The sequence below is a fragment of the Heteronotia binoei genome, chromosome 14, assembly GCF_032191835.1.
Source record: "Heteronotia binoei isolate CCM8104 ecotype False Entrance Well chromosome 14, APGP_CSIRO_Hbin_v1, whole genome shotgun sequence".
NCBI lineage: Eukaryota > Metazoa > Chordata > Lepidosauria > Squamata > Gekkonidae > Heteronotia > Heteronotia binoei.
This window is the reverse complement of record NC_083236.1, coordinates 54,766,076-54,788,686: the sequence shown is the minus strand read 5'-3', so window position 1 is coordinate 54,788,686 and position 22,611 is coordinate 54,766,076. Positions and strand designations below refer to the sequence as shown.

Genomic DNA, 22,611 nt, shown 5'->3' with positions numbered 1-22,611 from the left:
TTTTTTGCGGCTACTTTCTATGGAAAGTCGCTGGGGGTTTTTCAAACGCTGCCGTGCGTGTGGGAAGAAGATCGCCCCTCCAGACGGTCATTCCCTCTGCCTACTGTGCCTGGGAGAGGCCCACCGAGTAGACGCGTGCCCGCATTGTCTCCGCTTTTCGAAGCAGACGAGAAAGAACCGGGCGGCTCGTTTATCGGCGGCACTGATCGAATCGGCGCTTAGACCCCATCGACCGATGGAGGCATCGGCACCGAAGTCGTCCGAAACCCCGGCACTGGAGCTCGCATCGGCCGATGCGGCTCCGATACTGACTCTGGACTTGCCGGAAGAGCGGGGCTCCACTAAACGTCCCCTCGAGGGCACGGTGGATATGCCTGCTAAAAAGCGCCAGGAGGATTCGGGGACCCGACCTCCGAAAAAGGCGAAGTCGAAGGAGAAGCGAAAGCGACCCCGCACTCCTTCCCCATCGGGCGGTACGTCGGCATCGACGTCGACAAAACCCCCGAAAAAACCTCGGACGCCTCCGCGCCGTAGCCCAGCTGACCAGCAGCGCCTGTCGGCGTCGGAACAAGAGCCGGAAATCGACTTGACCCAGCGGTCTTCGTCTTCGGGCTCCCGTCGTCGCTCCGAAAGCGGATCGACCTCGGAGGTTGACGCGTCGGCACCGGTGATCGATCCACCATTCAAGCCCCGAGTCAGGCGAGAAACTTTCTACCCTCCTCAACGCTTCCCGATACCATCGTGGGAGCAACGCAGGTGGCAGCCTCCCTACTCCCGGTTCGAGACCTGTCGTTGGTACCCGGACGACTACCCCGATTGGGAGCAGGCATCCCAATTTTCATCGGTCTCGAGGGTTTCCCATCGGTCGCGAAAGGCTTCTGCGTCGGCATCGGTTCCCCCGGATCGACAGCTGGTTCCGGTAGATGCGGATCGAAGAACACCAATCCTTCCACCGCGAGAGTCGACCCCGATGCTCTCGGAGCACTCTACACACAGAGACTCCTCGTCGTCGGAATCGGAGAGTGAAGTCCAGGGACTGGAGCCTTCACCGGGTTCCCAGACGGCCGAGGATCTTCCGATCTCACCGTCGGAGGATCTGAAGTCCTATGGGGACCTTGTGAAGCGGATTGCTGCCACCCTCAAGCTGCCTGTAACGCAACCAGAGCCTGTAGTGGACGACAACGTGTTCGATATAATGCAACGGAACACATCCACTGCGGTGGCTCTGCCAGTGACCAAGGTGATCCTTCAAGTGGTCAAGGAGCCTTGGGCACGACCCTCCTCGACGCCAGTCTCATCCAAACGACTGGACCATATGTATAGGGTCCAGGAGCCCGGGGCTGAATTTTTGTTCACCCATCCGCGCCCGAACTCGGTGGTAGTTTCCTCCTCTTCAAAGGCAAGGAAGGTCCACTCCTCCCCACCGGACAAAGAAGGGCGGAAGATCGATGGAATGGGCCGCAAGGTCTACTCCGCGGGGGCACTCGGCATAAAGGTGTCTAACTATGCCGCCTGCATGGCTAGATATCAGTATGCCATGTGGGAACAACTTTCCCCCTTCCTTTCCTCGTTAACCGAGGACAAGAGAGCTGCTGCAACCAGGCTACAGAAAGAAGGTCTCGCTGTGGCCAGACAACAACTGGCCGCAGCAAAACATATGGTGGAAGCTTCAGCCAAACAGATCACGTCTGCAGTCTGTATCCGACGGCACTCCTGGCTCAGGTCTACCACGCTCCACCAGGACACTAAGACCTTCATTGAGGATCTGCCATTCGAGGGTGACGGGCTCTTCAGTACAACGACTGACTCGGCCCTCCAGGAGTTCGACAAGAGCGTTAAGACATCTAAGAACTTGGGTGTCCAATCTGCTGCTAAGGCTTCCAAATCCAAGCAATGGTCCAAACCCTGGACCAAAAAGCCTTACCAGAAGTTCTCCCCAGAGCAGTGGCGTCCTCGCCCTGCCCAATCCGAACGATCACCCTACTCAGGCAACGGCAGGAACCGTTACGGGTCACAACCGCCCAGCAAGTCGAAGGGGGCTCGCTCCCAGAAGCAGGGGGTTTGACTTCTTCCAAGCACGCGTCATCGCCCCCATTGGGAATTCATCCATCCGCCTACGCCCTTTCCTACCGGCCTGGGAGTTGATCTCCACAGACAGGTGGGCTCTGTCCATCATAGAAGAGGGCTACAAAATAGAGTTTGTTCAGACCCCGAACCAGTCCGTGGTAGTCACCACTCCCCCTTCCCCACCTCTGCTGGCGGAGGTGAACAACCTCCTACAGAAACAAGCCATAGAGGTAGTTCCACCGGAGGCCAGGACGGGAGGCTTCTACTCCCGGTATTTTCTGGTCCCCAAAAGGGACGGAGGCCTAAGGCCTATCATGGACCTTCGGAGTCTGAACAAATTTATTCTGTACCAGAAGTTCAGAATGGCTACGCTGCAAACAATCCTGCCCCTCATCAATCAGGGAGACTGGATGGCGACTCTGGACCTCAAGGATGCTTATTTTCATGTCAGCATCCATCCAGCGTTCAGGCGTTTTCTACGGTTTGCAGTGGGTGCTCGTCACTTCCAATTCAGGGCCCTGCCGTTTGGACTGTCTACTGCTCCTCGGGTGTTCACGAAGCTGATGAGTGTGGTGGCTGCCCATCTTCGTCTGCAGGGAGTCGTTGTCTTTCCATACATCGACGATTGGCTTCTTGTGGCGAAGTCGAGGGAGAGTCTAGCAACCCACATCGCTATCACTCTGCGTCTTCTTGGCACCCTGGGCCTGCAAGTCAACCTGGAAAAGTCCCATCTCACTCCTTCAAAGACAGTTCAATTCATAGGGGCTCTGTTGGACACTCAACAACATCGAGCATTCCTCCCTTCGCAGAGAGCGAAGGACATTATCACTCTGGTACAGCTACTTCAAAGGCGGCAGTGGGGCACGGCTCAGCAGCTTCAGCGGATGCTGGGGCTGATGGCCGCGACGACAAGCGTGCTACGTTTCGCAAGACTGCACATGAGAGGCCTACAGATATGGTTCTTGCGCCATTTTCGACCTCTCAGGGACTCACCTCGGAAGAGGTTCACCATTCCACCCGGGACTCTCCGCTCCCTGCAATGGTGGGGAACAGAGAGCAATATCCGTCAAGGGGCCCCTTTTCATCTGCCGACCCCTACAGTAACCATCGCTACCGATGCCTCCATGTGGGGGTGGGGAGCCCACCTGGAAGAGCTATGTGTGGGGGGCAAGTGGCCACCGAAACTGAGCCGGTGCCACATAAACTATCTGGAACTGCTAGCAGTTCACTTTGCCCTTCGATCGTTCCGCCCGCTGCTGGTGGGACAGACTGTGGCATTGCTTACGGACAACACCACTGCCCTGTGTTATATAAACCGACAGGGGGGGACAGTGTCTCGCAGGCTATGCTCGCTGGCGATGGACCTCTGGGAGGAGTGCCTCCAGTGGGACATTTTTGTAAAAGCTACACATCTGCCGGGGGTCCTCAACATACAGGCGGACTCGCTCAGCAGGGGTGGAGCCTCCCCTCACGAATGGGAACTGCATTGGAGGTTCCTAGAGCCGGTGTTCCAACTTTGGGGCTACCCACAGTTGGACGCTTTCGCCACAGCGCAGAACAAGAAGTGCCCATTGTTCTGTGCCAGGGGAGGTGCGGATCCGGCTTCCTTGGGAGACGGACTTCTACTTCAGTGGGAGGGCTGGTTCCTGTACATGTTCCCGCCCTTACCTCTGCTAACGAGGGTGGTCCACAAATTAGTGCAGGAGAAGCCACGTTGCATCCTGGTGACCCCGTGGTGGCCCCGTCAGAGCTGGTTTTCGATCCTGCTCCAGCAGTCGAAGGGGACCTTTTACCAGTTCCCGGCAGAACCGGACCTGTTGTCGGCCCAGGGAGGGCACGTGTTCCATCACAACGTGCCGCACCTGAAGCTGACAGCGTGGTTCATCGACCACTAGACTTTTCCACCAGGGTTCAGCAAGTGCTCCAGAGTAGCAGGAAACCTTCCACCCGTGCCTCTTACGAGAGGAAGTGGAAAAGGTTTAGTGACTTTGTGGCTGACTCTCCAATGTCACCTGACACTGTGGGGCTGCCCACAGTTTTTGAGTTTCTTTTGTCCTTGGTGGATGAGGGGCTGGTATTCTCATCCATTAAGGTCTATTTAGCAGCTATTTCTGCTTTTCATGGTTCAGTTGAGGGTTACTCCGTCTTTGCTCACCCGCAGTCCAAGAGATTTATGAAGGGGTTGTTCCGCCTTCATCCCCCGTCTAGATCCCCTCCACAGCTGTGGGACTTGACTTTGGTTCTGGACAAGTTGACTCGTCGTCCCTTTGAGCCTATGGCGACATGTTCCCTGCAACTTTTGTCTTGGAAGACTGCATTTTTAGTTGCCATAACTTCGGCACGTCGTGCGGGGGAGCTCACAGCGATGCGTTGTGACTACCCATACCTTGCCTTTAGGGAGGCTGGGGTCTCTCTGGCTCCAGACATTACTTTTCTCCCGAAGGTGGTTTCCCAGTTTCACCTTAACTTAGAAGTTTGGTTGCCCACCTTTTACCCTAGTCCTTCCTCGGATGAGGAACGCAGACTGCACGCGTTAGATGTTAAGCGTGCCCTCCTGTTTTATTTGAATCGTTCACGGGGTTTTCGTAAGGACAATCAACTTTTTGTTTCCTACTCTGCCCCAAAGTTAGGGTCCAAAATTTCCTCTCAGAGACTGTCCAAATGGCTTACTGAGACGATCAAACTTTGTTATTTGTTGGCTAAGAAGCCTTTGCCTGGACCTGTTCGTGGACACTCCACAAGGGCGATGGCCACGTCGGTGGCATTCCTGAAGGGGGTGTCCCTTTCCGATGTCTGCAAGGCGGCTACCTGGTCTTCTCCGCATGCCTTCATGAAGCACTACGCGCTGGACGTGCATGCTCAGCAGAGGACTCGGTTGGGAGCTGCGGTGTTGCAAGCTGTTTCTTCAGGCTGACCGTCTTCCCGCCTCCAGGTATGCTTTGCTTGCTAATCTCCCATGAGTGTGAGGCACAGAGACCACGAAGAAGATAGACAGGTTGCTTACCTGTAACTGTAGATCTTCGAGTGGTCATCTGTGCATTCACACTACCCGCCCTCCTTCCCCGCTGCTGACGGTCTCTCTTCAGTAAGGGGCTTTCAGCGGTCAGGGAGGAACTGGCGGGATTGCCGCGCGGGCGCTGGTGGGCATGCGCAGTGGGTCGCCTGCGCATGCTCGTTGGCGCCGAGCGCGGAAAAATCCCGGGCTTTTTCAGATACCGATTCGGGGATCGGCGCAGGCGCACTATCCCATGAGTGTGAATGCACAGATGACCACTCGAAGATCTACAGTTACAGGTAAGCAACCTGTCTTTTTTCAACTCCTTCCCCACAGGGCTTTGCTTATGTATATATTCATCCACCCACTTGCAGTGTTGATAGTGGTGGGAATAAGACCATAAGAGAAGCCATGTTGGATCAGTCCAACACTCTGCCACACAGTGGCCAAAAAACCTGGTGCCGTCAGGAGGTCCACTAGTGGGGCGAGGACACTAGAAGCCCTCCCACTGTTGCCCCTTCCCCATACTGTTGGTTGGCTAACATGCCTTGGCAAAGATTACCCAACAAGAAATGGCATCTCTTACACAGAAGTGTCTTTCATGTAGGAAATGGAATGAAACTCATATATAGTCAGTTTCAGGTAGGTAGCCATGTTGGTATGAACAAGAGGAAGTAGTACCTTACATACCCATAAGATTTCCAGCGTATAAGTTTTTGAGAGTCAAAACTCTCTTCATCAGAGACAAATAGGAATGGGTAGTTGGTTCCGTTGGATGAATGCCCAGTAGGTGTGAATGGACAATCCACATTACGCAGTTGGTGAGTTGCGCCCAATGAGAAAGTGTTACTGGTTGTGGGTTCCTGTTGCTTTATTTATTGACTAAAATAATTGTACTCCAACTTTCCTCTTGACTCAAAGTGAGGCGGACCTGAGTCAAGAATCAGCTCGTGGGAAGTATGCATTAGCCTCTGCAGAAGCAAATGTGTAGTTAAATTCTGCTTGTATGAGGCAGCCTTTATATATATTTTATTTATATATCAAAGTTTTTTAATGCCTCACCTTTTCCACATGGCACAAGGTGGTTTACAGTTCTTGATTAAATCCATGCATAATAGGATAAAAACCCCTTTACCACCCCTCCACTAAGACATATCTGCAGCTCAAATGCCATTAAAAGCTCTTACAGTGCCTTCGAAAGACTGTCGTCTTTGCTACTGAGAAAGACCAGACTCTTAAGATCCTAGGCAAGCAACTTTAAGCAAGGTGATAACCAGCAGGTGGCAACTAGAGGGCTATAATTGGCACATGAGGGCACATGTGTTTAAAACTTATGCAACAAATGACTGGTATACAAGGAATATGTTCCTTGTAAAAAAAAAAAAAACCCTGCCTATTGGGTTGTTGAAGGATTCAGTATGTTTCCTGTGCAAGGGTATTAAAAACAAATCCATGTTGCCATGAACATTCCGAACGCTTACACTTCAGGGCAAAAAATAGCTATTATCTGTCCCCTTTCGAGCTGAAATAGTAAAACCTTGAGTAGACAGTGCCCTCTGGTCAGGACTCCTGCTGTTTCATAATATTATCATCTTCTCTTTCTTGATGTTGTTCTGATGCAGATTGAGTGGAAGATGGCATTTCAGCCCGGTTCTTTGCTTGAATCCCTATATTTTAAAACGTAGTTTCAGTACCACGTTGTGTATTTCAGTGTGTGAGTGTCATTGCCGCAGTCATTCTGACTGATTTCACACTCACCTTACGCCGCTCGCACATTGGTCCTCTCAGCGCGGGTTCCTTCCGATTTCCCATTATCTGCCCTGGGGCTGCAGCAAGGATCAGCATTTTCGTGCAGCAAACAGAAATTGGTTTTTAGCGGTTTGTTTGCTGCGCGAAAATGCTGATCCTTGCTGCAGCCCCGGGGCAGATAGTGGGAAATTGGAAGGAAGCTGCGCTGAGAAGACGAATGTGAGAGTGGCATAAGGTGAGTGCAAAATCAGTCTCTCTTTTCTCCAAGAAGAAAGCAAAGGGGAGAGGCATGGTATTATCACAAGCCTAGGACAACGGGAGTGTATGTTACTGGTGATTCGATCACGATGTCACTTTCACCACCTCTGAAAACAGACATGCTTCCCAAAACCTGACTTGCCGCTGTACACCTGAATGCGTTGTACAAGTGTACGCTTTCGTAAAGGGGGACCCGTCGAATTTTGCAGCGTCTTTGCGTCTGGGAAGCCGTGCAATCCGGGGCTGTGATTTCTCGCCAACGACTGCCTTTCAGACGCTAATCTGCTGTGTCACTAACAAGTTGTATCATTTGAACCTTGCAGAGGAAGGCATCAATCATGAGTGCAAGCTGTGTAACCAGATGTTTGACTCTCCGGCGAAGCTCCTGTGTCACCTGATTGAGCACAGCTTCGAGGGAATGGGAGGCACATTCAAATGCCCTGTTTGTTTTACAGGTAAGAGAGTCAGCCCTAGACAAGCCTCTGTGTGCATGGCTTGATCCAGAAATGACACACAAGGGAGTTTTAAAATACAGTATTCCTTTCCTTGGAAAGAAGGGGTGGGTGGGGGAAATAACTCTACTTTAGGAAGCTTTAGAATATCATCTGTCAAAAAGCGTCGCTACCTGGAGGGAGGGCTTTTTTCCCTGCCTGCTACCTTGCAGAATTTTCTACAGTCAGCTCTTCTGGTACGAACACTTAATGAATAAATAATATATCAAAATTGTTCAGTACTGCCCGGTGCTGGATCTGGAGATGAGAGAGCTGAATTCCAACTCCTACTCAGCGTTGGAGTTGCATGACATGCATACTTCTTCAGCACTCCATTTAATCCACACAACCGGAGTGGAATTCTAGCAGGAGCTCCTTTGCATAATTAGGCCACACCCTCTGATGTAACAATCCTCTAAGAGATTACAAAAAAGAGCCTTGTGAGCTGTTGGAGGATTGGCTACATCAGAGGCGTGTGGCCTAATTGTCAGACACTGGAAAAAGTTCCATTGTCTGACACTAATATGCAAAGGAGCTCCCACTAGAATCCTACCCCTGCACACAGTGATACTGTGCAGTAGCTTAGGCCAGTGATCTTCAACCTTTCCAGGTCTAGGGCCCACTGTACTGCAAAGGTATGAGAGGAAATCCTGTGATGTCACAGTCATGGGACAGGAAGAGAAGGCCAGAGTTATGACCTCATGGCGGTTAAAGCTGTGTCCCGCGAATCAACAGAACCTGGGACCTGAAACACAAGATGAGTAGCAGGAGGGTAACCATAGTGAGGAGGAAACCAGGAGCCAGAGCTATGGGGGAATCCACCCTCTGTGATCTCACCTGCTTCTGTTCCCAGCCTATGTACAAAGAGGGACAGGAGGGAGGGCTGTCTTACTCTCTACACATGAGTGTTTGTAGAAGGTTCTCCTCAAAGTAGTTTTGAGAAATGGCAACTGTGTAGAGGCTTGGCACCCAGAAGGTGAGACTCTGAGAGTTACTTTGAGGATCTTGACCGGGGTGGCCAAACTTGCTTCATAAGAAGAAGAGGAAGAAGATTTTGAATTTATATCCCGCCCTATACTCTAAATCTCAGAGTCTCAGAGCGGTCACAATCTCCTCTACCTTCCCCCCACCACCACCACAACAAACACCCTGTGAGGTAGGGCTGAGAGTGCTTTTACAGCAGCTACCCTTTCAAGGACAGCTTCTATGAAAGCTATGGCTGACCCAAAGCCATCTCAGCAGGTGCAAGTGGAGGAGTGGGGAATCAAACCTGGTTCTCCCAGGTAAGAGTCCACACACTTAACCACTGCACCAAACTGGCTCACATACAATATATGGCTGATGTTTGAAAGCCACAAGGATGGATGGAAGGAAGGAGGGAGGGAGGGAGGGAAGAAAAACAGATAGATGGGGGAGAGATGAGGGAGGGAGAGGTGGAAAGAAAGCAACTTTTACTTCAAATGCATTCTTCAAGCCACTGGCTGGAGAAATTATTTAAAGAGACAAATACTTTCTCCAAGCTGGTCAACAAGGTGGTGGGGTCTTCAAGAGCCACGTAATATGTGAAAAAGATCCACATGTGTCTCCCAAGCCACAGTTTGGCCATGCCTAACCTTGACCCTTGAGCTGAAGACAGTTGGGCTAAGCAGAGATTGTGCAAATGCAGCAAGTTTTTCTTTTATGTTAGAGTGGGGATTGGAATCCAGATCCCTCTGGTCGTAGTCCAGTGCTTTAACTAGCGTACCCTATTGGGCTCCAAACCTGGGTTTCAAATTGTGATGGTAAACTTATGCTTGTTAGTGGTAGCCATGGTTAGTATTCTTGCACCATGGTAGAAATTAGAAAGTTTTGCTCAAATTGGGGGAGGAACCAGGATTGAGCTTGCTGTATGGCCTGCCCCCCCCCCCAGTCTCTTAATCTTGATTAAGATATTGGTTGTGGGCCCTGGATATGGTAGCACCGGGCCAAAGGTGAACAGGGTAGAGCACTTGGCTCTGGAGGAGAGGACATGTTTTTCATGCAAAAAGTCCTTGGTTCTATCCCTGGCTTTTGCAATTTGAAGGATATTTCACATCCTAGCGGTACAAACCTAAGCAAAGTTGCGGCCTTCTAAATCCATTCAAGCCAGCGAGCATAGAAAGGTAGTTGCATAGGATTGCACTGTAAGTGTAGCAAAAGATTAACCTGAGGACAGCAGCAAGCCAGAGTCGACAGAAGTGGTCAAGGTGGACTTGGTGTTCCGGCTTGGCATAAGGCAATTGCACACGTTTATGCGCATTCACAAGTTGCCCTCTCTGACTTTTGACAGTGTTGTTGTTCTTTCCAGTTTTTGTACAGGCGAATAAATTGCAGCAGCACATCTTTGCTGTCCACGGGCAAGAGGATAAAATTTATGACTGCTCACAGTGCCCACAGAAGTTCTTCTTTCAGACGGAACTTCAGGTAACTTTAAACAAACTAACTGGGATTAAACTCAAATCCACATTCTTTTGGTTGTGTCGCCTGCGAGAATGTCTTCCTATCGCTTTCCTGTAACATTAGAAAATTCGTTCCCCCCCACCTTCTCGCTCTCTCTTTCTCTCCCCCCTTCTCTTGCCCCCGCTCTCTCTGGGTGCAGTCTCAAAAACAGGTCCTTGGAGCACAGGCATTATAAATAAATAAGACCCGACAACTCTAATCATTCGCTCTGAGGATTTCTCTTGACAGTTGCGTTGTGATGCACCGCCAGGTCCACGCCAAGCACAATGTAAATAATTTCTTCTCATTGGTTAATAATTCAAGCAAAGATTAGCATACAAAAAAATCAAGTAACATTTTAGCATTCTCTTTTGCATTCCACTCCCTCGCCCCTCCATACGAATGCACTTTAGAATGGGGTTTTGGCTGATGAAGACAACTGACCCCCCCATCTCTTAAAGGTCAAAAATGCTTTTTAAATTTTATTTTCAATATAATTGGTAGTTTTGGCTTTTATGGGGACATGTTTGGGGAGGTAATTCTGAATAGGATTGGAACAATGGCACAGGCAGGACCCTTCCAGTTCCACGGATTGCAGGTGGTTAAATAGGAAGCAAACTAGGACAGATTCCTCAGTAGCAGTTGCTCTGCCCCTAGGCTTCTGCTTTCTCTGGCTCAAGCAATCAATTCCCGTTGCTGCATGGGCACATTTTGATCCACGGCTCCCTCCAGTTCCCTCGCAGCTTCCAGATCTCAAAAAAAAACCAAGCGCAAGAAGCCACGGGGGAAATTGGAAGGTGCTGCAGATCAGAATGCACCTGCACAGCAACGAGGGGGGAATCGGTCCAATGAGCTGGGGAAAGCGGAAGCCTGGGGATGGAGTAACTGCTATTGAGGAATCAGGATAGAAAGGGAAGAGGGTTTTCAGGGCAGGTAGGTAGTGTCATAGAAAAAAGTGATAAGGCCCCACAGGGCTTACTCGGTCTTGGCGCCAAAACTCTCCCCGGAGAGCTTTGTCTGTCCCCTTCGGTTGCCATCTTTTGCCAACAGGTGAAGACTATTTTGTTTTGTTTAGGATGGGTAGCTGTGTTAGTGTGTGTACCATATTAGTGTGTGTATTGCAGCAGAAAAGAGCAAGAGTCCAGTAGTACCTTAAAGACTAACAACATTTGTGGCAGGGTAGGAGCATTTATGAGTCACAGTGACTCACAAAAACACATACCTTGCCACGAATTTTGTTAGTCTTTAAGGGGCTACTGGGCTCTTACTCTTTTCTGGCAGGAAAACATTGTTAACAATGGGGAACATTGACCAATGACCATTGAGCAGTGACTCACAAAAGCTCATCCTCTACCACAAATTTTGTTTAGCATTGCTCAGTGATCCCTTCTTCCTGTCCTGTGTTCTAATTGTTGTTGCTATGTCCTTGTACGCATTTCAGTTCTGGTTTAAATGCTTTTAATGATGAGGTCTTCGGGGTTTGTTTTAATGGTTTTAAAATGTGATTTTTCTACTTACGTTTTAATTTGTTAGCCGCCTTGGTGACCCTCGTGAGGGCAGAGAGGCGGGACACAAATTTTGTAAAAAATTTAAAAATGGTTCCAGAAACAAAGGTATAAAACCAGATACATTTTTTGGAGGCAAGACCGGTTTAGGAGATTAGTAAAAAAAAAAATGTCCTCTTTCATATTCTTGGTCTTCCATGAGCCTCTGGCTGGTTGGACTGAGGCTGCCAAATCCATTCCTGTTGGGCCTAATTTAGGGCCAGCGGGGTTCACTCAAGGTGCACCTAATAGGCTTAGTTCTCAGTTCTTACAAGCAGCAGCAAAAGTGAGAAACCGGTATGTGGGCTGCACCACGTCACTCTCCAAGTGAGGGCTGTCACGACTGAATGATCTTTCAGGCAAAATAAAATAGTAATCCATGCACCTAGAAAACAAGTCTCAGGGAAGTCTCTGGCCTAGCCTTAGTTGGGGCTTGCAGCTAAGTTGCCAGGCATCTACATGGCTATAGGATGGGGGAGACTTGTATTAGCAGTAGTATGTGCAAAAAGGATCTAGGGGTCTTAGTGGACCATATGCTGAACATGAGTCGACAGTGTGATGTGGTGGCTAAAAAGGCAAATGCAATTTTGGACTGTATCAACAGAAGTATAGTGTCCAGATCACCTGAAGTGATGGTATCGCTTTACTCTGCTCTGGTAAGACCTCACCTTGAATATTGTGTTCAGTTTTGGGCACCACATTTTAAGAAGGATATAGACAAGCTAGAACGGGTCCAGAGGAGGGCAACAAAGATGGTGAGGGGTCTGGAGAACAAGTCCTATGAAGAAAGGTTGAAGGAACTGGACATGTTTAGCCTGGAGAGGAGGCAGCTGAGAGGTGATATGATCGCCATCTTCAAGTACTTGAAAGGCTGTCATATAGAGGATGGTGTGGAATTATTTTCTATAGCCCCAGAGGGCAGGACCAGAACCAACGGGTTGATATTAAAGCAAAAGAGTTTCCGGTTCAACATTAGGAAGAACTTCCTGACCGTTAGAGCGGTTCTTCAGTGGAACAGGCTTCCTCAGGAGGTGGTGGACTCTCCCTCCTTGGAGGTTTTTAAACAGAGGCTAAATGGTCAACTGACAGCAATGAAGATCCTGTGAATTTAGGGGGAGGTGTTTGTGAGTTTCCTGCATTGTGCAGGGGGTTGGACTAGATGACCCTGGAGGTCCCTTCCGTCTCTATGATCTGATTTGCATGCAGACGGACCCAGGCTCAATCCCTGGCAAGCTCCCCTTTAAAAAGTCAGGTTGTAGATGACGTGAAAGACCTCCTTGAGATCTGAGAGAGCTGCTGCCAGTCAGAAGAGACAGTGGTCTAGATAAGACTTAAAGTCTTCAGTATTAGGCAGCTCCATGTCATGCTAATTTTCTATACAGATCATATGAGCTCCCATCTGCGGTCTGACATAATATAGTCCAGACACTGGTTTATTGTTATTTATAGCAGTGGAATTCTATCAGGAGCTCCTTTGCATATTAGGCCACACACCCCTGATGTAGCCAATATTCCAAGAGCTTACAAAAAAGAGGATTGGCTATAATCAGGGGGTGTGGCCTAATATGCAAAGGAGCTCCTGCTGGAATTTCACCTGTGGTTGTTTATCTATTGAATGAGTTATATCCCATTTTTCAGCACAGAGCATACCAGGGCTCTTTTTTGGTAGCAGGAGCTCTTTTGCATTTTAGGGTACACCCCACTGATGTAGCCAGTCCTCCCAAGAATTTACAGCAGGCCCTGTAAGAAGAGCCCTGTAAAAACAAAAGCCCTGGCATCCATAGATCAGCTCACTGGAATAAAAATATAGAATTTCAAAATGCAGTCTTGAAATCCACTGCTGGAGTTGCTAGCATTGTCTCAATTAAACACCTGGAGATTTAAAGAGTGATGCCTGGAAAGAGTGGGATCTGAGGAGGATTTGATTTCACTTCTGGGTGATGCCCTAGGAATTTCCCCTAATTCTACGGTAAAAACCATAGAGACATGAGAAAATTTCCAGGGTGCCACTGCAGAGGGTTCCGCCCCTCCCCCCCAGCTCTTCAGTTTCTTGGGGTTGGACAATCGTGGTTAAAGCCAAAGTTTACCTGCCGTGGCCGGGAAAATGTCAAGCTAGCTTAAGGCTCTCGCCTCGGGCTGTTAAGAACACATCGCGCCTTAAAATGAAAGCTTTACAGGCGTAGTTTGCGGCTGGATTCCATAGCCCCAGCACCGTTCCCTCCCCCAAGGTGTGTTTTACATTCTGCCGCTTCCTCTACTTATACCCTGCCAGACGTTGCTTTCAGCCAAATGTGCGTGCTAGTCTCTGGCCAGCAGCAAAACTGGGCCTCGCCCAGACTCTCTGGCTCAAACCCCTTTAACCTTTGGCAGCCCTGCCGTCCACATATGCAGGTGAAAACCTGTATTGCAGTTCCTCGGTGGGGGCGGCAGCGACAGCTGCGGTCCATGCTCCCCCGACGCTCTTAGAGACCTTAGGCCAGCCTCAGGCACAAGGACTCCAAAACTCCCTCTTGGATGCCTGCACCCTCCTGTTCTTGCAATCTGTGGCTGAACAGATGCGTTTTTGACTCTTAATAGAAGGAGATTTCCAGGGAGAAGGCTTGACAGTATCCATTGTGAGGCAAAAATGATGCTTAAACCTCCAGTTCCGACCTTCAGCGTTGCGGTGGGGAGGATCTCTTTCGCTCGGGTAGACGAACGCTCTCGAAATTTCACTGTCCCTGGTTTGAATTCTCCATCCGGTTTTTAACTTTTAAAAAGGGTGTGTGTGAGGGAGAGAAATCAACTCTAAAAGTTCTCGTTTCTTGCCCTTCCTTGTCGTATTTGTTCTGTCCAATTAGCATGTCTCCCAAAATGTGGCTGCCAAGCCCCCTCGGTAAATATAATATTTTTATGGGATGGTGCGTTCTGCCTCATTTAAATCTATTAGCTGTATCGACCATGATGTACTTAAACTTTGGAGGGTTGTGCTTTGTGTGTCTGTGTGGTGTGTGGGTTTTTTTTTAAAGTCTTTCTCAATTCCCAAGCCGCTGCCTTGTGTGTGTCGTGCTGTCACACTGCAGAAGGAATGGTTGATCTTTTCACTTTGTTGATTTTATATTCCTTCTCCCAGGGGGTTTGTCTTCCGTCTCCTTGTTCTGGCAATCTCATCTGCATAAGTGTACAAAAGTTTTAACTATACCTTGTTAATATTTTAATAAAGTCAGCAGATTTTTTTTTTTTTTTTGGTATCTGCATGTTCCTGTCACTTGGTTTTGCGTAAGACACCAATGGGGTTGGAAAAGCAAGCTTTTATGTGTGTTTGTGTGTATATATATTTATCCCCCCCCCGTTTGGTTCTTGCTAATATGGTTTCTGCTGAAAATGTCAGCAGCATTAATACAAACGTAGTGGGTGCTTTGGATCGCTGTGCTAACCTTTTAAAATCACCTGATGTCTTGCCAAAAATAAATAAATGAATTCTTGCTGAGTTATTAATGTTGATCCTAAACTGGCTTGGTTTGTGGATCGATCCACTGATTTCAGTCCACTAAGCATGCGTAGGGTGGCTTTGAAATAAAGGATCAGATCAATTCCTGGAGGATAGACAGGGCGTTTTTGTAGCGGGAACTCCTTTGCATGTTAGGCCACACACCCATGATGTAGCCAATCCTTCTGGAGCTTACAGGGCTCTTAGTACAGGGCCTACTGTAAGCTCCAGGAGGATTGGCTACATCAGGGGGTGTGGCCTAATATGCAAAGGAGTTCCCGCTACAAAAAAGCCCTCAGCTGTGTCAATAGCTCTTAGCTGTGACAGTTCAGTGTGATTTCCCTATTTAGAGATGGCAGTGTTTCCGTTTGCTAGATGCTGTAGAGAGCAAAGGTGGCCAAACTTGCTTAATATAAGAGCCACAAAGAATGAACATCAGATGTTTGAGAGCCACAAGTCATGAACTTCAGGTGTCTGAGAGCTGCAAGGAAGGAAGGAAGGAAGGAAAATATATGGGAGGGAGAGGTGGAAAGAAAGGAAACAACTTTAAATGCATTCTCCAAGCCGCCAGCTGGCTTGGCACGGAGAAGTGATTTAAAGAGAGAAATGCCTCCTCCATTCCAGCCCCTAGGGTGGTGAGCAGTGTTCCCTCTATGCTGAGCTAGCTCACAGATTTTTAGCCTCCAGCTCACACATTTTTGTCTGAGCTCAGGAAGGATGGCCCCAGAGCACACTAATTGATGCAGGAGCTCACCACTTTAATGCCAGTAGCTCACAAAGTAGAATTTTTGCTCACAAGACTCTGTAGCTTAGCAGCAACATTGGTGGCGAGGGCTCTGAGAGCCGCACAATATGTGTGAAATAGCCACATGTGGTTCCCAAGCCACAGTTTGGCCACCCCTGCTATAGAGAACTGACACCCAGGGATAGCGATCTCCATCACGAGGCATCCAGTTGACTGCTTTTGGATCGAACTCAGGTCGTGAGCAGAGCTTGGACCGCAGTACTGCAGCTTACCATTATGTGCCAAGGGGCCATCTAGCCTCTGTTTATTTAGAAAAGTATGAACTGTGTTTTGAAAGCTGATGCATTAAAAAAAAAAATCCATTTTATTATCAAACAGAATTTTAAATGTCCTTCATCCACCGGCTAAGAGGTATAGATCTAGTAAGACTTAAAACACCCGGAAGAGTGATGAAAGTCTTCCGCTAGTCAAATATTTGGCACACTTCACGGAAGCAAATCTGCCCGTAGTTGGTAATACTTTGATGTCTCAAATTCTTCTATGTCACATTCTGGAATTTATTTAATGACATTGGGAAAAGTGTCTACTTAGCGGCACAGTTAAATTTAAATTGAATTTATCCTTCTTCATACAATGGAGAGGGGAAAAAGGCAAGTCTTTTACATAAAGAGAGGATTTCCACTTACCTCTCTTACAAATTGATCTGTAGCTATAAGAGTACCTTGCAGACATCTCTCTGACAGCCACCTGATTTGCTTATTCATTGTCCTCGGAAATTCAATAGCAGAAGAATTCGCTTTATTACACTGTCAGAGCATTTCCACATGTGCAGAAGCAGAGCTGGATCTGCCATCCGCAGGTGTCGTGCTGTGAACAGATTATCAGTTGGGAAGGCGAGGAGGCAGTCACTTGCTGCGTTCCAGTTGAGAACCGTTAGCCCAAATAACTGGATTTTTGAACCAGCTCAGGGCTTTTTTTGTAGCAGGAACTCCTTTGCATATTAGGCCACACACACCCTGATGTAGCCAATCTTCCTGGAACTTACAGTAGGCCCTGTAGTAAGAGCCCTGTCAGCTCTTGGAGGATTGGCTAGGATGTGGCCTAACATGCAAAGGAGTTCCTGCTACAAAAAAAGCCCTGAACAAGCTTAACAAAACTGTTCCCAAACAGAACCGGGTTGTTGGATCGATCCGTTTTGGAGGAGGAGGAGGAGAATAAGAGGAAGAAGAAGAAGAACTGGATTTATACCCTACCCTTCATTTAGAGTCTCAGAGCAGCTTACAATTGTCTTCCCTTCCCTTCTCCACAACAGACACCCTGTGAGGTAGGTGGGGCTGAGAGAGCTCTCCAAGAACTGCTCTTAAGAGAACAGCTCTGAGAAAACTGTGACTCACCCAAGATCACTTAGCGGGCTGCATGTAGAGGAGTGGGGCATCAAACCCGCTTCTCCAGATTAGAGTCAGCCACTCAACCAGTACACCAAACTGGCTCTCTGTTTGTTTTTACTTAAGTGGAAGTGTTTACTACAGTACAATACAGAACTCTTTACCAACTGACCCAAGTTTCTTGGAAAGTCACATGCATCATAGGTGATAAACCTGACACATGCTTACATCCACACACTGTTGGATACTGCTCTATCACTGCACTGTAGCAACGATTTGTGATGAGATTGACTTACTCAGTCAGGAGAATCTCCACATGAATTATCACTGTAGTGCAATGATAGTGCAGAGCAGGGCTTTTTTTGTTGCAAAACTCCTTTGCATATTAGGCCGCACACCCTGATGCAGCCAATTTTCCAAGAGCTTTCAGGGCTCTTAGTACAGCTCTTGGAGTACTGGCTACATCAGGGGTGTGTGACCTAATATGTCAAGGAGCTCCTGCTAGAATTCCACCCCTGCTGAGCAGCAGCTCTGCACACCTAGGGAGGAGATACTGACACTGGGGGCTGGACAAGAAGAAGTTCCAGCTGATGATATTCTTGGTCAAGAGTCCCAAAGCTGTACTCCCCTCTGAGCTGTTTTGACCCTGCTAATTCAGTATGCATGCTAGGGCTTGCCTGCCCTCATACTAGTGTGGGCCAACAATAAGTTAGCATGTCACGTATTGATTCATTTATTTACTTCATTTAAAGGTAAAGGTAGTCCCCAGTGCAAGCACCAGTCATTTTCAACTCTGGGGTGACGTTGCTTTCACAACGTTTTCACGGCAGACTTTTTACGGAGCGGTTTGCCATTGCCTTCCCCAGTCACCTACGCTTTCCCCCAGCAAGCTGGGTCCTCATTTGACCAACCTCGGAAGGATGGAAGGCTGAGTCGACCATGAGCCAGCTACCTGAACCAGCTTCCGCTTGGATCGAACTCAGGTCGTGAGCCGAGGGATCCGGCTGCAGTACTGCAGCTTTGCCACTCTGCGCCACGGGGCTCTTCTTACTTCATTTACCTTTCTTCATAACACAGACTGAAAGCAGCTAACGTTGATCTCCTCTCTTCCATTTTACCCTCACGATAACCCTGTGAGGTAAGTTTGGATGATAACGTGTGACTGGCCTAAGGTCATCCAGCAAACTTCAGTGCCGAGGGGGGTGGGATTCAAACCGAGATCTCTGAGATCCTAGTCTGACTCTGTCACACGCCTACACCTATGAAATACATCCCTATAGGTATATTTAGCTTCTTGTGACTGGTGTTCAGTGTACAAGAATTTTTTAAATTGTACAGACTTTTAACTGTAGTTTCACTTATAGATCTTAATAGGCAACCATCTTCACCCAATGTACTTAAGAATATAAGAACAAAAGAAAAACCATGTTGGATCAGGCCAATACCCTATCCGGTCCAGCACTCTGTGTCACACAATGGCCAAAAAACCTCCTCCAAACCAGGTGCCATCATAAGAACATAAGAGAAGCCATGTTGGATCAGGCCAGTGGCCCATCCAGTCCAACACTCTGTGTCACACAGTGGCCAAAAAACCCCCTCCAAATCAGGTGCCATCATAAGAACATAAGAGAAGCCATGTTGGATCAGGCCAGTGGCCCATCCGGTCCAACATTCTGTGTCTCTCTCTCTCTCGGCTTGACTTCGCGAACGAAGATTTAAGAAGGGTGCAGTAGTCCACGTCTGCTGCAGGCTCGCTGGTGGCTGACAAGACCAATGCGGGACAGGCAGATCCGGCCACAGTGGCTGCAGGGAAAAGTCTGATTTGGGGTTGGTGCTGTAGCAGTGCGATTCTTCCTCAATCTCCTTTTGTCCTCAAGACCAGCTATGCGTGCGTTCTCAAAGGAAGAGACAGCCTGGTGGATGGTGTGCCTCCATGCTTTGCGATCTGAGGCTAGGTCAGACCATTGGTGATGGTTGATGCGACAGGTGCCAAGGGATTTCTTCAAGGAGTCTTTGTACCTCTTCTTTGGTGCCCCTCTATTTCGATGGCCAGTGGAAAGTTCGCCATACAGAGCAATCTTGGGAAGGCGGTGGTTTTCCATCCTAGAAATATGCCCTGCCCAGCGCAGCTGCGTCTTCAACAGCAGTGCCTCGATGCTTGTAACCTCCGCCCTCTTGAGGACTTCAGTGTTGGTCACAAAGTCACTCCAGTGGATGTTGAGGATGGTGGGAAGGCAGCACTGATGAAAGCGCTCAAGGAGTCGCAGGTGATGACGGTATAAAACCCACGATTCGGAGCCGTAGATGAGGGTTGTCATCACAACCGCTTTGTAAACATTGATCTTTGTGCCTTTTTTCAGATGCTTGTTGCTCCACACTCTTTTGTGCAGTCGGCCAAATGCACGGTTTGCCTTTGCCAGCCTGTTGTCAATCTCCTTGTCGATCTTGGCATCTGTGAAGATGATGCACCCCAGGTAGCTGAACTGCTGGACTGTCTTCAGAACTGATTCACCCACAGTGATGCAGGGAGGGTGATAATCTTCCTGGGGTGCAGGCTGGTGGAGAACTTCTGTCTTCTTCAGACTAACTTCTAGGCCGAATAGCTTGGCAGCCTCTGCAAAGCAGGACATCATATGCTGCAGAGCTGATACCGAGTGGGAGAAACCCCCCTCCAAACCAGGTGCCATCATAAGAACATAAGAGAAGCCATGTTGGATCAGGCCAGTGGCCCATCCAGTCCAACACTCTGTCACACAGTGGCCAAAAAAACCCCTCCAAACCAGTTGCCATCATAAGGACATAAGAGAAGCCATGTTGGATCAGGCCAATGACCTATCCAGTCCAACACTCTGTCACACTGACCAAAAAACCCCCTCCAAACCAGGTGCCATCAGGAGGTCCCCCAATGGGGCCAGGACACTAGAAGCTCTCCCACTGTTGCCCCCCAAGTACCAAGACTACAGAGCATCCCTGCCCCAGACAGAGAGTTCCATCAATACTCTGTGGCTAATAGCCACTGATGGACCTCTACCTCATATGTTTATCCAATCCTCTTTTGAAGCTGTCTATGCTTTTAGCTGCCACCACCTCCTGTGGTTTGAATGTAGCTGCCACCACGTACTTATTTATAACTTTTTGGTTGACTGGCTCTCTAGCCAGCCCAAGCAAGCCTCACTCGCCTGGAGCTTTCCTTTCTTGCATCGGGTTGCTTTTGGCTGGGGGGGGGGGGGTGTGTGGCATATGCTAATGAGCTCCGCCACCTATTTTTCTACAAAGTGACCCCTGCTTGTGGGGAAGGTCTTCTGGGAAGAGGGGGGAATCTGGACCCCAAGTGGGGGTCCAGACAACCTCAGAGGCTCGCAATAAAACTTATTTGTTTCCTGCTTTGAGAGACAGTGTGAGCTCATCACTGACCTCCAAGACAAAAAGCTTTGTAAACTTCAATCAGAATGGTGGGACCTACGTTTTTTAATTGCCTTAAGAACTGCATTAAGCGAATTGTGAATGAGTCGCAGGGAGTTTACAGGAAACTCGAGGAGGGGTTGTGTCTCTGATCTTCCTCCCCACTGCTTTGTGAGGAACCATCACGAAGCTGCTCAAGTATTTGTGTTTAAAGGATTAGTTCCTGCTGTTTGCTTGTGTGCTGCTAATCATACCGTTTCCTCTTAAATGATTGCAATTGAGGAGAGCTAACGCAAAGGATAGAACAGCCCACCGATGAGACAGGTACGGAGAGAGTAGGCTACCTGCCAGTTCCTTCGTAGCACAGGTGTTCGGATGTTTTGTCTTGTGTTAGGAAGAGACGGCGTCAGCCTTCGGGGGTAAGACAAAGTCGCCAAATCTGCAGCTCTTCCCTGGAAAAACCGGCTGTCATGCCAGGAACCGCACGTTGCGGCAAACGTCCAGCCACTTTTCCAAAGAAGATATCAGTGTCTCCTCCCAAATAAGGTGTACTGTTCCGGTTCCTCGGATGCTGCAGGGGTGGGAAGATTCAAGGCTCGGTACCGTTAAATCGAACATTGCAGAGTTACACTTTCCAAGGGAGAGGGAGCCGTTGTGTTAAGCGACAGCCAGGTGTTCTCTGTCGCCTGTAGTTTCAGCCTCGTGCCGAAATCCGGCAAGCGAACCTTGTATCCGTCAGCTGATGTTAGCAGATAGTCCGCGGCTTCTTTAAATACAGGCCTTAATCGGATACAAAAGGAGAGCCCCAAAGTTTATGGAGTGCTGTTGAGGTGAAGCGGCAATAATGTTGCCTGATTCAGTTTACCGCCAAGGGCCATTCTAGATGATACCACATCTCCAAGTCCACCATGGTCAGGGCTTTTTTTTTGTAGCAGGAACTCCATTGCATATTAGGCCACGCCCCCCTGATGTAGCCAGTCCTCCAGGAGCTTATAGTAGGCCCTGTAAGAAAAGCCCTGTAAACTCTTGGAGGATTGGCTACATCAGGGGTGTGTTAGCAGGTCTCAAATTCAGCAGGAGCTCACAGGAGCACACCTCTTGAACCTTTCTGACGGCTCCCCCTCTTCCTCCCCACCTACTTTATCCATTGAATAGTAGGTGCAGCTGCATAACAATCCCTGGATTTGGAGAGCGGACAGCCAGCCATCCACCAGGAGCTTTGCCATGCCCCCAGCAGCCCTCATTAACCCCTGGAGAAGCCCGCGCCACCCTTTCTCCACTTCTTATGTGATTTTGGGTGGTGGGGGACTTGCTAGCCTTTTGACTGGGGGCTGCGGCTCAGGAGAGCCCCAGGCAAGCAAGGCCTGCTTGGGCTGGCTGGATTTGTAGCCAGCCCAAGCAGGCCTCGCACGCCCAGGGCTCTCCTTTCTAGCATCAGGTTGCTTTTGGCTGGGGGAGGCGGCATATGCAAATAAGTTATGCTAATGAACAACACCTATTTTTCTACAAAACAACCCCTGTGTGTTAGTATAGCAATACTGTAGGGGACTCCATGGATCCTCTCAAGTGTTCTGTTATAGCTACATCTTGCCTTTCTTATGAATGTATTCAGCTGCCCTTTGTTGTGTCAAACTGTTGTTCTGTCTTGATCATTATTGGCAGCGGTTCTGCAGAGACTCAACCAGAGAAAAGTTTTTCTTGGTACTCGGGGGCCTTTTAACTGGAGGTGCTCGGTACCGAATATAGATGCTAGGTACCGTGCTGCCTGCATAATCTGTGCTTTACCTCTTAACTATAGCCCCAAGTTGATGTGTGAATTTCAGTTATATAGTTTTTTAACAGATGATTAGCAACTCCCAGAATCATAAAGTTGGCAGGGACCTCCTGAGAGCTAGTTTGGTGTAGTGTTTGTGTGGACTTTTATCTGGGAGAATCGGGTTTGATTCCCCACTCCTCCACTTGCACCTGCTGGAATGGCCTTGGGTCAGCCAGAGCTCTTGTAGTCCTTGAAAAGGCAGCTTCTGTGAGAGCCCTTTCAGCCCTATCCTC

The 22,611-nt window shown here is 48.9% G+C and overlaps 1 protein-coding gene across 2 annotated transcripts in view; it reads left to right on the top strand.

The window, feature by feature from the left end:
• Positions 1-22,611, top strand: part of ZNF423 (zinc finger protein 423) — a 475,743-nt gene that overhangs the window by 407,220 nt on the left and 45,912 nt on the right. For both annotated transcript variants that reach the window (XM_060254540.1, XM_060254539.1), the window contains 2 exons: positions 7,393-7,524; positions 9,887-10,002. In XM_060254540.1, the coding sequence (XP_060110523.1) occupies positions 7,393-7,524; positions 9,887-10,002 (248 nt within the window). The remainder of the gene's footprint in view (positions 1-7,392; positions 7,525-9,886; positions 10,003-22,611) is intronic.